The sequence below is a fragment of the Mesoplodon densirostris genome, chromosome 4, assembly GCF_025265405.1.
Source record: "Mesoplodon densirostris isolate mMesDen1 chromosome 4, mMesDen1 primary haplotype, whole genome shotgun sequence".
NCBI classification, from domain to species: domain Eukaryota; kingdom Metazoa; phylum Chordata; class Mammalia; order Artiodactyla; family Ziphiidae; genus Mesoplodon; species Mesoplodon densirostris.
In genome coordinates, this window is record NC_082664.1 from 152,899,478 (window position 1) to 152,912,745 (window position 13,268).

Consider the following 13,268-nt stretch of genomic DNA (forward strand, 5'->3'; position numbering starts at 1 on the left):
ACACAGCCAAAAATAAAAAAAAATTATATATTTAAAAAAAAATTAAATCAAATAAGAAAATAAAAATGAGAGGAGAATGGGGAGCACCTGTGCAAAAAAAAGTGTAACTTTTCAGTAATCATAATTGATAGTGGTAGTATTAACATCATTATCCTGAAACTGTTAAGTTAAAGCAACTGAGTAAGAGTGAGATATTTTAATTCTGTCACCGCCCCCGCCTCTGTCTGTGAGAACTAGGACTTGGTGTGGAAGAAAAGGAAACACAGATGGAATCTGGAAGAGGATAAGCAGAAAAGCCTATAGTACTTAATTGGAAGCATCAATATGAATTCATTCCAGTTCTGGCCAATGAAAAGCTTAGAAACAAAGACCTACCCAAAAGCATGAACATTCCTAGTGCCCAGAATGTGGCCTTGAAATATCATTTCCCAATCACTGAAGCCAGAACTTCTTGGAGAAATGGTTGATTCCAGGTCTGTAGCAGGATATGTACAAGATGAGCCCAGAATAGTTGACATACCAGATGTTAAAGAAGCTATCAAGGACCCCTAGGGTCAGATCAGGGGGACCCAGGAGCAAACATGAAGAGGCTTCCACTGGCCAAATGAACAGGACAGTTTGACTTTCAATACTATTACTAATAGCAATGAATAGCAAATATCTTTAAATCCATGAGTTCATAACAATATTTTTAAGTAAACATATACACTAATAAAGAACTATCAGGAAGAAAAATTAAGAAAACAGTCATCCCATATACAGTTGTATCAAAAAGAATAAAACACCTAGGAATAAATTTAACCAAGAAGGTGAAAACCTGTATATTGAAAACTATGAGATATTCATGTAAGTAATTGAAGAAGACACAAATAAATGGAAAGATATTCCATGCTCAAGGATTAGAAGAATTAATATTGTTAAAAAGTCCATGCTACCCAAAGCAATATACAGATTTAATGCAATCCCTATTAAAATTGCAATAGTATTTCTCACAGAAATAGAACAAGCAATCCTAAACTTTATGTGGATCCAAAAAGATTCCCAATAGCCAAAGCAGTTTTGAGAAAGAAGAACAAAGCTGGAGGCTTCATGCTTCCTGATTTCAAACCTTATTACAAAGCTATTATAATTAAAACAATGGAAACAGGAACATAGATCAATGGAACAGAATAGAGAGCCCAGAAATAAACCCATGCATATATGGTCAATAAATTTATGACAAAGAAACCAAGAATATACAATAGGGAAAGGATAGTCTCTTCAATAAATCATGTTGGGAAAATTGGACAGCCACATGCAATGAATCTGAACCACTATTTTATACCATACCCCCAAATTAACCCAAAATGGATTAAAGACTTGAACATAAGACCTAAAACCATAAAACTCCTTGAAGAAAACATAAACCCTTGACATGGTGATGATTTTTTAAAATCTGACACCAAAAGCAAAGGCAACAAAAGCAAAAATAAACAAGTGGGACTACATCAGACTAAAAAGCTTCTGCACAGCCAACAAAACCATCAACAAAGTGAAAGGCAACGTACTGAATGAGAGAAAATAGTTGCAATTGTATGTCTGATAAGGGGATAATATCCAAGATATGTAAAGAACTCATACAATTTAAAAGCAAAAAAAACAAACAAATAATCCAATTAAATAATGGGCTGAAGATCTGAATAGACGCTTTTCCAAAGACATACAGATGGCCAACAAGCACATGAAAATATACTCAACATCACAAATCACCAGGGAAATACAAATCAAAACCACAATGAGATATCACCTCATACCTTTCAGAATGGCCATCATCAAAAAGGCAAGAAAAAAGAAGTTTTGGCAAGGATGTGGAGAAAAGGAAACGGTGCATTGTTGGTGAGAATGTTGGTGGGTGTTCAGCCACTATGGAAAACAGTATGAAGGTTCCTCAAAAAATTAAAAATAGAACTACCATATGACCCAACAATTCCACAACTGAGTATTTATCCAAAGAAAACAACACTAACTTGAAAAGATGTCTGCACCCTAGGTTCATTGCAGCATTATTTACAATGGCCAAGACATGGAAACAACTTAAGTGTGCATTGATGGATGAATGGATAAAGAATTGTGATATATATATATATATATATATATATATATGTACATATATATGTATGCAATGATATATATATACACTCAATGGAATATTATTATATATACACAATGTATATTTTATACTTTTATATATATATACATATATAAAATGGAATATTAGTCAGCGATAAAAAAGAATGAAATCTTGCCATTTGCGATGTGGATGGACCTCGAGGGCATTGTGCTAAGTGAAATAAGTCAGACAGAGAAAGACAAATACATTATGATCTCTATTACATGTGAAAACTAAAAAAACCAAAAAGCAAGTTCATAGACACAGAGAACAGACTGGTTGTTGACAGAAGCAGGGGTGAGGGTGGGGTGGGAGAAATGGGTGAACTGGTTTTTATTTTTTTAGTTTAACTAAGTTGAATACTTTATAATAAAAAAACCCCACAATGAGATAGCACTACACACCCACTAGAAAAGCTAAAATTAAAAGACTGACCATACCCAGTGTTGGCAAGCATGTGGAACAACTATAACTCTTCTACACTGCTGGTGGGAATACGAAATAGTTAAAACAAGAAAAATTAGTTACCTTCAGTAGCTGATAGGAAATCAATTCATTATCTTGAAAACAGGTACATAAAGGGGAAAGAATCAAGCATTTATCCTGCATTTTCTATATGAACTGAACCACTGGGTAACCACTGAGTAGATGAGGGAAACATCTCTTTGTAAAATTTTTCCAGCTAAGAAATGGAAACCAAATGATAGCATTAGAACAGCACCAATTTTCAACCCCAGTGAGTTAATGAATTGACATCAACTGCTGCTAACATCACCAAAAGAGAAACGGTATACTTTTTGTGTGTGTGTGTGGTATGCGGGCCTCTCACTGTTGTGGCTCTCCTGTTGTGGAGCACAGGCTCCGGACACGCAGGCTCAGTGGCCATGGCTCACGGGCCCAGCCACTCCGCGGCATGTGGGATCCTCCTGGACTGGGGCATGAACCCGTGTCCCCTGCATCGGCAGGCGGACTCTCAACCACTGCGCCACCAGGGAAGCCCAAGAGAAATGGTATACTTTTTAATGAAAGAACATGCCTTTTACAGTCTTGCCATAGGGCTCAAACCTGGGTCTGTTTTTGTTTCATAGATATGTTCATTTGTGTCGTATTTTAGATTCCACGTGTAAGTGATATCATATTGTATTTGTCTTTCTCTGTCTGACTTACTTTGCTTAGTATGATAATCTCTAGGTCCATCCAGGTTGCTGCAAATGGCACTATTTCATTCTTTTTTATGGCTGAGTAGTAGTCCATTGTAGTCCACATCTTCCTCATCTAGTCATCTGTCAATGGACATTTAGGTTGTTTTCATGTCTTGGCTATTGTAAATAGTGCTTCTATGAACATTGGGATGCATGCATCTTTTTGAATTATAGTTTTGTCTGGATATATGCCCAGGAGTGGGATTGCTACATCATGTGGCAACTCTATTTTTAGTAACCTTCATACTGAACATATCTACAAAGCAGAAACAGACTCACAGACATAGAGAACAGACTTGTGGTTGCCAAGGGGGAGGAGGGGTGGGGGAGGGAAGGTTTGAGAGTTTAGGATTAGCAGATGCAAACTAGTATATATAGGATGGATAAACAACAAGGCCCTACTGTATAGCACAGGGAATTATATTCAATATCCTGTGATAAACCATAATGGAAAAGAATATGAAAAAGAATATATATAACTGAGTCACTTTGCTGTGCAGCAGACATTAAACACAACATTGTAAATCAACCCTACTTCAGTAAAATTTACAAAACAACCTGGGTCTGGTCCAGCCTCTGCATCCAGCTGCCAAGTGGCAGGAGAAAACAAGGGCAAAGGAACATCCCCAAATCCACTCCGTGTTGAAGTCTACAGGTCCAAATGTTCTAGCTCTTCAACCCATAAACAACCAGGAAACATATATTTTAAAAAGCAATTTTTAAACATGCCAGAATTTTAAAGAGCAAGGTTAAACTATAGAGTCTACAGCAGTGCTGTCCAACAGAAATAAAATGCAAGCCACATATGTCACTTTAAATTTTCTAGTTAAGAAAGTAAAAATTTTAATAGTTACAAAAAGTTTTTTAAGTACATTGTAAAAAGTAAAAAGGAAGCAGTTGAAATTAATTTTAATAATATATTTATTTAAACCAGTATATACAAAATATTATCATTTCAACATGCTTTTGAAAGGAAAAAAAATCACTAGTGAGATAGTCTATATGCTTTTTTTTGTACTAAGTCTTTGAAATCCAGTGGGTATTTTTCTATCATTTCCTTCTTTACCTAATGCTACTTTTAGATATAATGTCTACCCAAAGGTATAAATATTTGTAAGCATCAGATTTCCTTCCAAGCATTTTTAATTCACAACATAAATATATAATTACTTTAAAGCAGGGATGGTTTGTTCTTTTTTTAATTCAATTCTTTGAATAGGTCATAAGGACATGCACATATTAAAAAATTAAAACTATTTTAAAGTATAAGTGACAAGTCTCCTTCCCAACTCCTGTCCCCTATTTGGCTTGTTCTACCCATTGGCAACCACTGATATTTGTTTCTTATGTATATTTCCATATATAAACTACTATGAATAAATATTCTTTTTTTCCTTTTTTTCATGATGAAGTAAATATTCTTATTTTTTTTTTTCCTTTTCACTAGGGTTGGCATCGTTATTGTTTTGTACCTTCCTTTTTCACTTCCTCTGGGACACAGAATATTCCTTCTTTCTTACCCGCTTCCCCAGTTCTCCTTCATGGTCAATGGCCACAGTTTATGGCCAGTCCCCAGTGAGGCCATGGAGGTCACTCCTGCCTGGGGGTGCTACACTCACTGCCACCATGAGTGCTCTTGGACACATACTGTATCTCACTTATCTGCTGTATAAATGTCCAGAAGGGGAATTGGTGGCCCCGTGGGGATATGCACTTGCAATCTTGATAGCTGTCCCTCTGTGGAGGTGTCCACCTATAGTGTAGGGAATGTCTTGTTTTCCCACAATTCCACCAATACAGTGTGTGAGCAAACATTCCAATCTAATGGTAGAAAATGAGATCTCTGTGTAGTTTCTTTGAATGTCTCTTATGAGTGGGGACAAGCCCATTTTCCTCTCAGTACAAATGTCCCTAAGTTCACTGCCTTTGCCCATTTTTCTGCTGGGTTGTTAGAACTTTTCTTCTTGACTTCTAGAAGATCCTTTCTAATTAGAAAGATTAGCCCTTTACCTGTCACATGAGCAGCAAATATGTTTTCCCAGAGTTATTTTTTACTTTGGTTAAGGCATGTTTTCATTGTGCAGAAGTTTGTGATTTTTTTTCAGTATCAGATATATTGATCTTTATTTTGATTGCTTCTTGATTTGGGAGCCTAATTAGAAAGGCTTTCTCCTACTCTCCATTTATGAAAGAATTTTCATGTGGTGATTGTTAGTTGTTTTATCTTCTCTCTGTGGCCCCTTCCTTTTTTTCTTTCACAAAATATTTGAGCTAGATGCAATTTATTCTGGTGCATGTGTGAGATATGGATCCAACCTAATTATTTTCTAGATGATCACCCAGTTTCTCAATACAGTTTATTAAATAGTCATCTTTACTCCTCCCATTGGAGGTGGTGTTTGTATCACAAATTAATTGCCTATGTGTAGTTGAATCTTTTTCTGGACCTGCTATTCTGCTCTATTGTTTGGTCTCTTTGTGCACCTGTACCACTTTGTTTTAATTATTGGTGCTTTATAATATAATTTTTTTTTTTTTTCTTTTTGCGGTATGTGGGCCTCTCACTGTTGTGGCCTCTCCCGTTGCGGAGCACAGGCTCCGGATGCGCAGGCCCAGCGGCCATGGCTCACGGGCCCAGCCGCTCCGCGGCATATGGGATCCTCCCAGACCGGGGCACGAACCCGTATCCCCTGCATCGGCAGGCGGACTCTTAACCACTTGCGCCACCAGGGAGGCCCTATAATATAATTTTTAGTATATGGTAGAAATAACCCTTTTGTGTTACTTTTTTTAAAGATTTTTTTTTGATGTGGACCATTTTTAAAGTCTTTATTGAATTTGTTACAATATTGCTTCTCTTTTATGTTTTGGTTTTCTTGGCCACAAGGCATGTGGGATCTTAGCTCCCCAACCAGGGATCAAACCCACACCCCCTGCATTGGAAGGTGAAGTCTTAACCACTGGACCACCAGGGAAGTCCCCCTTTTGTGTTATTCTTAATAATGGATTGCTGAGGGGAAACTTTAAAAAATTAGCATTGAACATTGGGAACAGAGTTCAGTATTGGAGACACACTGTATGGCACACACAAAAATGACAAGGGTTTCCATCTATGAGCTAGGCCATCCTTTTGCTGTCTAGGCTGAGCCCAAGCAAGTCCTATATTCATGAGTCACGTTTGTCTTCCAACTCTTGGTCCATATATTCACATTTACATCTAAGTTATTCCTATATAAAATATTTTTGGTCTACTTCACTAGAGGTATCATTTTATTTATTTATTTATTTTTACTTACTATATTTTACTTTAAAAAATTGCCTGCTTTGAAACACTATGCAAGATCTTCGCTTTTTAAGTCAGGATTCCACACAATACTCTTGCTGTTCACCTAGAAAAATTTGGTGGATGATCTTAAATTTCTCAGTGTCTGCAATTCTATCAATAGACCAAACGGAATAAGCCACAGACCGTCAGAGCAGAGATAGACCTGTTCCAGGGCTGCTAGATCACTGAGTAATGAAGATCATAATTAAAAATTTTTTGCCTATACTGAGGAAATTTTCAAGAATTACCATAGCTTAAAAATCCACTTGTCTCATCATACCTAGGTTATCATGGGGATTCTTCTCCCCCCGACCATCTTGCTTTTGGAATTTCGCACCTGTGATGACTTTTCATATCAAACATCCAAGGAAAATGAAGACGGCAAAGAAAAAGAGGAGGAGAATATGGTCAGTGATACCCTTGATTCTAAAAGTATCCATCAGCTCTCATTTTCAAAATAGTTGTGATTTCTCTCGCCGTGAATTTAGAAACTGCAAGAATTGGGGACATTTTTATAATCCTTGATTTTTTTTTAAACATCTTTATTGGAGTATAATTGCTTCACAATGGTGTGTTAGTTTCTGCTTTATAACAAAGCAAATCAGCTATACATATACATATATCCCAATATCTCCTCCCTCTTGCATGTCCCTCCCACCCTCCCTATCCCACCCCTGTAGGTGGTCACAAAACACCGAGCTGATCTCCCTGTGCTATGCGGCTGCTTCCCACTAGCCATCTATTTTACGTTTGGTAGTGTATATATGGCCATGCCACTCTCTCACTTCGTCTCAGCTTACCCTCCCCCTCTCCGTGTCCTCAAGTCCATTCTCTACGTCTGCGTCTTTTATAATCCTTGATTTTTGAGGCACCTGTCTGTTAAATATGGCGCTGGAGTCCAAGGCGTTTCCCATCTGGCAGCCTGCTTGCCACGTGCTCTGCTCTGTTTCCAGGATGCGAATGCAGACACTGGCTCAAGAAAGGGGGACGAGGAGAACGAACAAAAAAAGCAAAGAAGTGTTCCCATCGGGACCAAGATCTGTGAATTCTACAACGCTCCTATTGTCAAGTTCTGGTTTTACACAGTAAGTTCCCCGCCCTTAGCCTTCACCATTTAGCATGTTTTAGACATGTCAGAATCAAGAAAATTGTCAAGGGCTTAAAAAAAAAGTGTTTTTTTTTAAATCAATGGATTAAAATTAATTATGAAAACAGAAGTGGGACTAACTCAGAATCTTCAACTAAAATTGGATCTAGATAGATATCTTGTCATATATTTATACATAGGAATGTGGCCATCCTAGCCCCAAATACACCATTTCATAAAGCAAAATAGTCATATTCTATTTGCTCAAGATGAAGGATTTTTCAAATGTCTTTAGTTATACAAACTTAGGGAAGTAGAGTTTTATTCCAACAATGAACAAAGATGACTAGTATTTAGAGAGCAAGCTCACAGATGTCATTTTTCAGGAGACTGACGGGGTTACTCAAAGAGTAGGGTTGAACCCAGAGCATGAAGTCCTGGAATAGAGGAGCAAATCAAGGCATCTCCGCTCTCAAGTGCAGGCCACACTGACCTCGTGACCACACACTCTCCTCCAGCCCCATCAGTGGCCTCTGTCTGGACGGCTCCAGCAGAGCGGTGCACCCAGCACAAGAGTGGTCCAGCCTTATGCACGCGGATGGGCGGGAAAAGTGGGGCGAGGAGACTGGAGCAGCTTGGAAGGCTTTGGAGGAAACTGGCTCAGGTGCAGGCCGTCCCAGCAGGGGTGGCAGGCATGCTGTGTTTCCTGCAACCACTGCGGTCCAGGGGAGGGACAATACTCAGGAAGTCCCAAATGCCAAGCAGCAGCACATGCCTGGCACGTCCTGGCACTGCAGTCCCATTAGTGACTGGGAGCGAGCAGGTGATGGGAGTGAGGGGCCATGTCCAAAGCCATGGACAGGGTGATGGATGAGGAGGGCAGAAGGCAGAGGCAGAGCTCTGGGGCGTGGCACCCAGCGGGCTGCATGGGGACCCGGGCCAGCTATAGCCTGGACACCCAACCTTTTGGCAGCCACATCTGGCGATACCACCAAAGCCACAGCTGCCCACCTGATCTGGTCAGAACCAGCTAAGGACCAGGAAGATACCTGGCCTCCACAGATGCGTATGAAGAGGGCGGGGCCAGGGGGCTGATGAGCCTTGGGCATCTCCCCAGGGCCTCTCCCCAGGGCCTCTAAATGCTGCCTCTGGATGTGGGGAGGGGGTCGCACGTTTTATAGCTTGCCAGGGGTTCCCAGCGCAGCCCCACTTTGAGAACTCTTGCTCCAATCCTCCCTCAAAGACTAGGTAGTGGATACGTGGGATGCTACCTGTATCCTGGTAAAACTTAAACAATCAGGAGGGGGGCATCTTTAAAAAAAAAAAAAGGCTGCAAATCACAAATATAGTTGCTAGTATACACCCTCCCCCCACCTCCCCAAGACTTCAGAAGGGGCCTGTACCCGTGGTGCATACAGCTTCAGGGTGAATCAACCTCGGTCATCTTCAGACCACCTCCCTCCACCTCATAGCTCACTCCCATATCCCTCCCAAGTCTACATGCCACAAGGATAGGCACCCTGCTGTGGGCACAGCACATCACAGACATATCAGGGCTGACCGAGGGGCCTCAAGACAGGTGGGTGTACCTGGGAAGACACCTCATTGTCAGCCTCCTCCCTTTGAGCCTCCCACATCCATCAGCAGTGGAAAGGTTCAAGAAGGAAATTTGCAAGGCAAGGAAGAGTCAGTAACATTTTCCAATTTCCAGGAATGTAGAGGGCACACCAGTCAACTACTAAAAGTTTCCCGACTCATCATAATTTCGTGCAACTTTATAATTTCCCCTTGAGGCTGATAGTGGCAACAAATACATCTTCATTTAGAGAATGGACTGTCAGTGCCCATATTGCACTAAAGTACAAAATGCCTCCCTATCTGCCTCAAAGTCCTCTGCCTGCACCGGTGATGTGAGTGGAAGTTTTCCTCTAAAGGATTCAGTGCATCTGGAAATGAAAATTTGTTTTAGAAGATGTATCCACTTGTAAATAGGGTTCCAAAGCTTTTTTCAGGCATGTGACCTCCCCAGACACTGCTCACGGTTTCTGCCTTTCAGATATCTTACCTGGGTTACCTACTGCTGTTCAACTACGTCATCCTGGTGCGGATGGAGCGCTGGCCCTGCCTCCAGGAGTGGATCGTCATCTCCTACATCGTGAGCCTGGCCCTGGAGAAAATTCGAGAGGTGATGCTCCAAAGGCCTGTCCCAGCCCCACCCACCACTGACTTCAATTCAGATGTATCTTCTTTTAAAAAAAAAAATTTTTTTTTTTTTTTGGCCGCGGGGCATGCAGGATCTTAGTTCCCCAACCAGGGATCGGACCCATGCCCCCTGCAGTGGAAGCACAGAGTCATAGCCACTGGACTGCCCGGGAAGTCCCCAGATGTAGCTCCTTATTTTAAAAACGTATCGTGCAAATCCCAAGTACTGTGGAACTTTTCTTTCGAGGTGTCACAATCCCAAGTTGATTCCGTTCCCTTGCTTGAGATTTATACACCTCTGCTTCCAACTGAATTTGAACTTGGAAATCAAAACACAAGGCAGAATAGATGGTGTTTAGTAATAAAAATAAGTCTGAGTGCCTAGAAAAGCAGCATAAATGCTGCCAGGTACCTGAGATAAACCAATGACTCCAACTGGGTACAAATTTGGGCTCTGTTTTCTTGGAGCTGGAAGTAGAAAGGGAGATGTAGGAGATGACATTTCTCCTGTAACTCAGGACTTTGAACCACACTGTCCTCCCTCCAACCCAGAAGGGGATTCTTGTGCAAGGGGTTTATTAAAGGAGAGCTCCCAGGAGAGCAGAGAGAGGCAACAGGGTGACCAGACCAGAAGAGGGGACGGGGCTGAGCAAGGTGTGGCTTCAGTGGAATCCGTCCCTGGCCTAATCCTGCAGGGGACTCTGAGTGTATTTAATACTGCAGAGTCTGTCCCACTTTGACCAAAAGGAACAGACTTTTGTACCCACATCAGCCAGCCATCAGCATCTCTGGGAAAGTGGCTCAATTGCCCAAGGGGTCAGGTGGGAGCCAAACAGCAGCACCTGCAGTGGATGGGGGCTGGGCACACCCACCTGGTGGAAGCCTCCAGTGCCTCTGGGCAGGCTGCCAGCGCAACTGTTGCAAACAGAGGGAACAGGATTTTCAAAGAAGTGAAAAAGGACAGACACCACCTCTTGCAGACTCGTGTCACAGGAGACTTGAAACTAACATGTACCTTCAAGAGGGCAACCCCTGCAGGCAGCAGAGGAAATATGGGCCAGGTCCTTTTCTTTCTAATATCATCTGCAAGTTTTAATTCTTTATATCAGCTTATAAAGGGAAAGCTTCTAGCCAAGAAAAAGTGAACTTGAGAAAGCACACAGCAGAATTTCATATTCTTTCTCCCACGGATAGAGAACCAATATTCTTATTTTGCAATCAGCAGTGACCTTTCACTGAACTGAAAAATGATCACTGGCAACTTCTTCCCAGGAGAGCTAATTCGAGGCTGTCAGTCTGATGACAGCCCGAGAAACGCAGAGTGCCAGATCTAAAATGTTATAACCCATCTCCTACTACTCCTGTTTCTTTTCTAGCTGGGCTTCATTCAAACTTTGCCCACTTCACAACTGGGATTTCCCAAGTGGCCTGTCGTGCCATCTCTAGGGACACCGTGAGCTCATTGAGCATCAGCCATATGCTGACACTCTTCTTTACCCCCAGTTATAGGAAGGAGGGTAGGCGGCTATCAGTCAGAGTGCACAGGTTGTTAAACTAGTGAACGCCTTCTGGGTTGGCCCATAAATAGCCACCACCCCATCCCACCTCTGGAGTCCCCAGAACCTCCCCAGAGTCTCAGTAAGTAAAGGGGTACCACTTTTAAGACCCCCACCCTGCTGCACGCCATAGCTGTGGGGCTTGCTCTAAGTGTGCCCGTGCCTGCTGCTTGTTAAATATTTTCAGGTTTGCTCTGAGAAAGTGTCTCTTTAATCAGTGGTGATTTTGAAAGGGTAAGCTCTCAAGCAGGAGAAAATGAAGTTCAGCTTTCCCCTGACTTCCCATCTCTGAGTTACAAAGCAATTTTGGCTGATAAACATTTCCCATCCCAGTTCTGCCACGTCCCCTGGGTGGACTGCCCCTCTGTGGGACCACACAGGTTTATCTCTGCTCTAGAGTTTTCCTCCTGGACTAACTCTGGAACGAGGGCTCACAGGCAAGTGTCCAGAGAATTAGAAACGGGATCAAAAGGCAGCTACTTTAATTACAGCCAGAGGGACATAATTTAGAAGGCATTTCCTGAGAGTTTGTGAAACCCTGACTCTAGGAATACAGAGGACTTTGTGGAATTTCCCTTTCTAGATATGTTTTTCTGCCTGAGAAGATTAGTACTCAGAAGTCTTGAGCAGGAAAGGGGACCAGATGCCCTGGAATGCTGCTCCAGTCCTAATGTCCCAAGATTCTAAGACAAGTCTTCCAATACCACACTCCCTTGTTTTTTGTTCTTTGGTATTTTTTTACAGATTCTCATGTCAGAACCCGGTAAACTCAGCCAGAAAATAAAAGTGTGGCTTCAGGAATATTGGAACATCACAGACCTCGTGGCCATTTCCATGTTCATGATTGGAGCCATCCTCCGCCTACAGAAGCAGCCCTACATGGGCTATGGCCGCGTGATCTACTGCGTGGATATCATCTTCTGGTACATCCGTGTCCTGGACATCTTTGGTGTCAACAAGTATCTGGGACCCTATGTGATGATGATCGGAAAGATGGTTAGTCCTGATGCCCTGTGAGTAACTACAGACACCGAGACTGTGGTTAGGGCCTGAGGCCAGGCCTCCAGCGTGGCTCTGTTGCATTTCATTTGATCTTTCCCTTGCAGTTGGTTTCCTACAGGAAATGTTCTTTGCTTTAAGATACATAGTTCTTCTACATACTGACAATTTAATTAAATCCAATTGACGAACATGAGGTTGAGGGCCTACTGTAGGTACATGTATTTCTGGCAATAACCCTATGCATAACCTCCTAACATGCAGTAGAAGCCAGAGACAAAGTGGGCCCAGGGTCACCCTCCCCTACCCCTACTCCAGACAGTCTTCAGCTCATGTGCTCTGGCCTGGAGTGCACACAAGCAATTCGTGTGATGAGGTCAAGACAAATCCATGGCAACATTTACTCCAGAACAGGCCATAAAATATGAAACTAAAAATGAACCAGCAGATCATCCTTACATCACTTAAAATAGCCCAAGTGTTGGGACTGGTCCCAGAAGAAAGGAAATCTTCCAAGCTTAGGAATAACTCTTTGTAGGGCAAGTGGTTTTGAGCAAAGGGATATATGGTTGAGCTAATCCCAGCCAGGGCCCTCATCTTCAGGGATGTTCAAAATTAAGAATTATATAAGGTCAGTATCCATAGTAACCAGAGCATTGCGCACTGTAACTACTCACTGTTTGTATAATGAATGAATATCAGTATGTGCTCTCAACTCACGATCTCATTACCTCCTTAGATATCTACT

The 13,268-nt window shown here is 41.8% G+C and overlaps 1 protein-coding gene across 1 annotated transcript in view; it reads left to right on the plus strand.

Moving 5' to 3' along the window:
- TRPM1 (transient receptor potential cation channel subfamily M member 1) overlaps positions 1 to 13,268 on the plus strand; it is a 140,755-nt gene that overhangs the window by 111,468 nt on the left and 16,019 nt on the right. The window contains exons 27-30 of the mRNA XM_060096130.1: positions 6,961 to 7,083; positions 7,630 to 7,761; positions 9,820 to 9,948; positions 12,266 to 12,517. Coding sequence (XP_059952113.1) covers positions 6,961 to 7,083; positions 7,630 to 7,761; positions 9,820 to 9,948; positions 12,266 to 12,517 — 636 coding nt within the window. The remainder of the gene's footprint in view (positions 1 to 6,960; positions 7,084 to 7,629; positions 7,762 to 9,819; positions 9,949 to 12,265; positions 12,518 to 13,268) is intronic.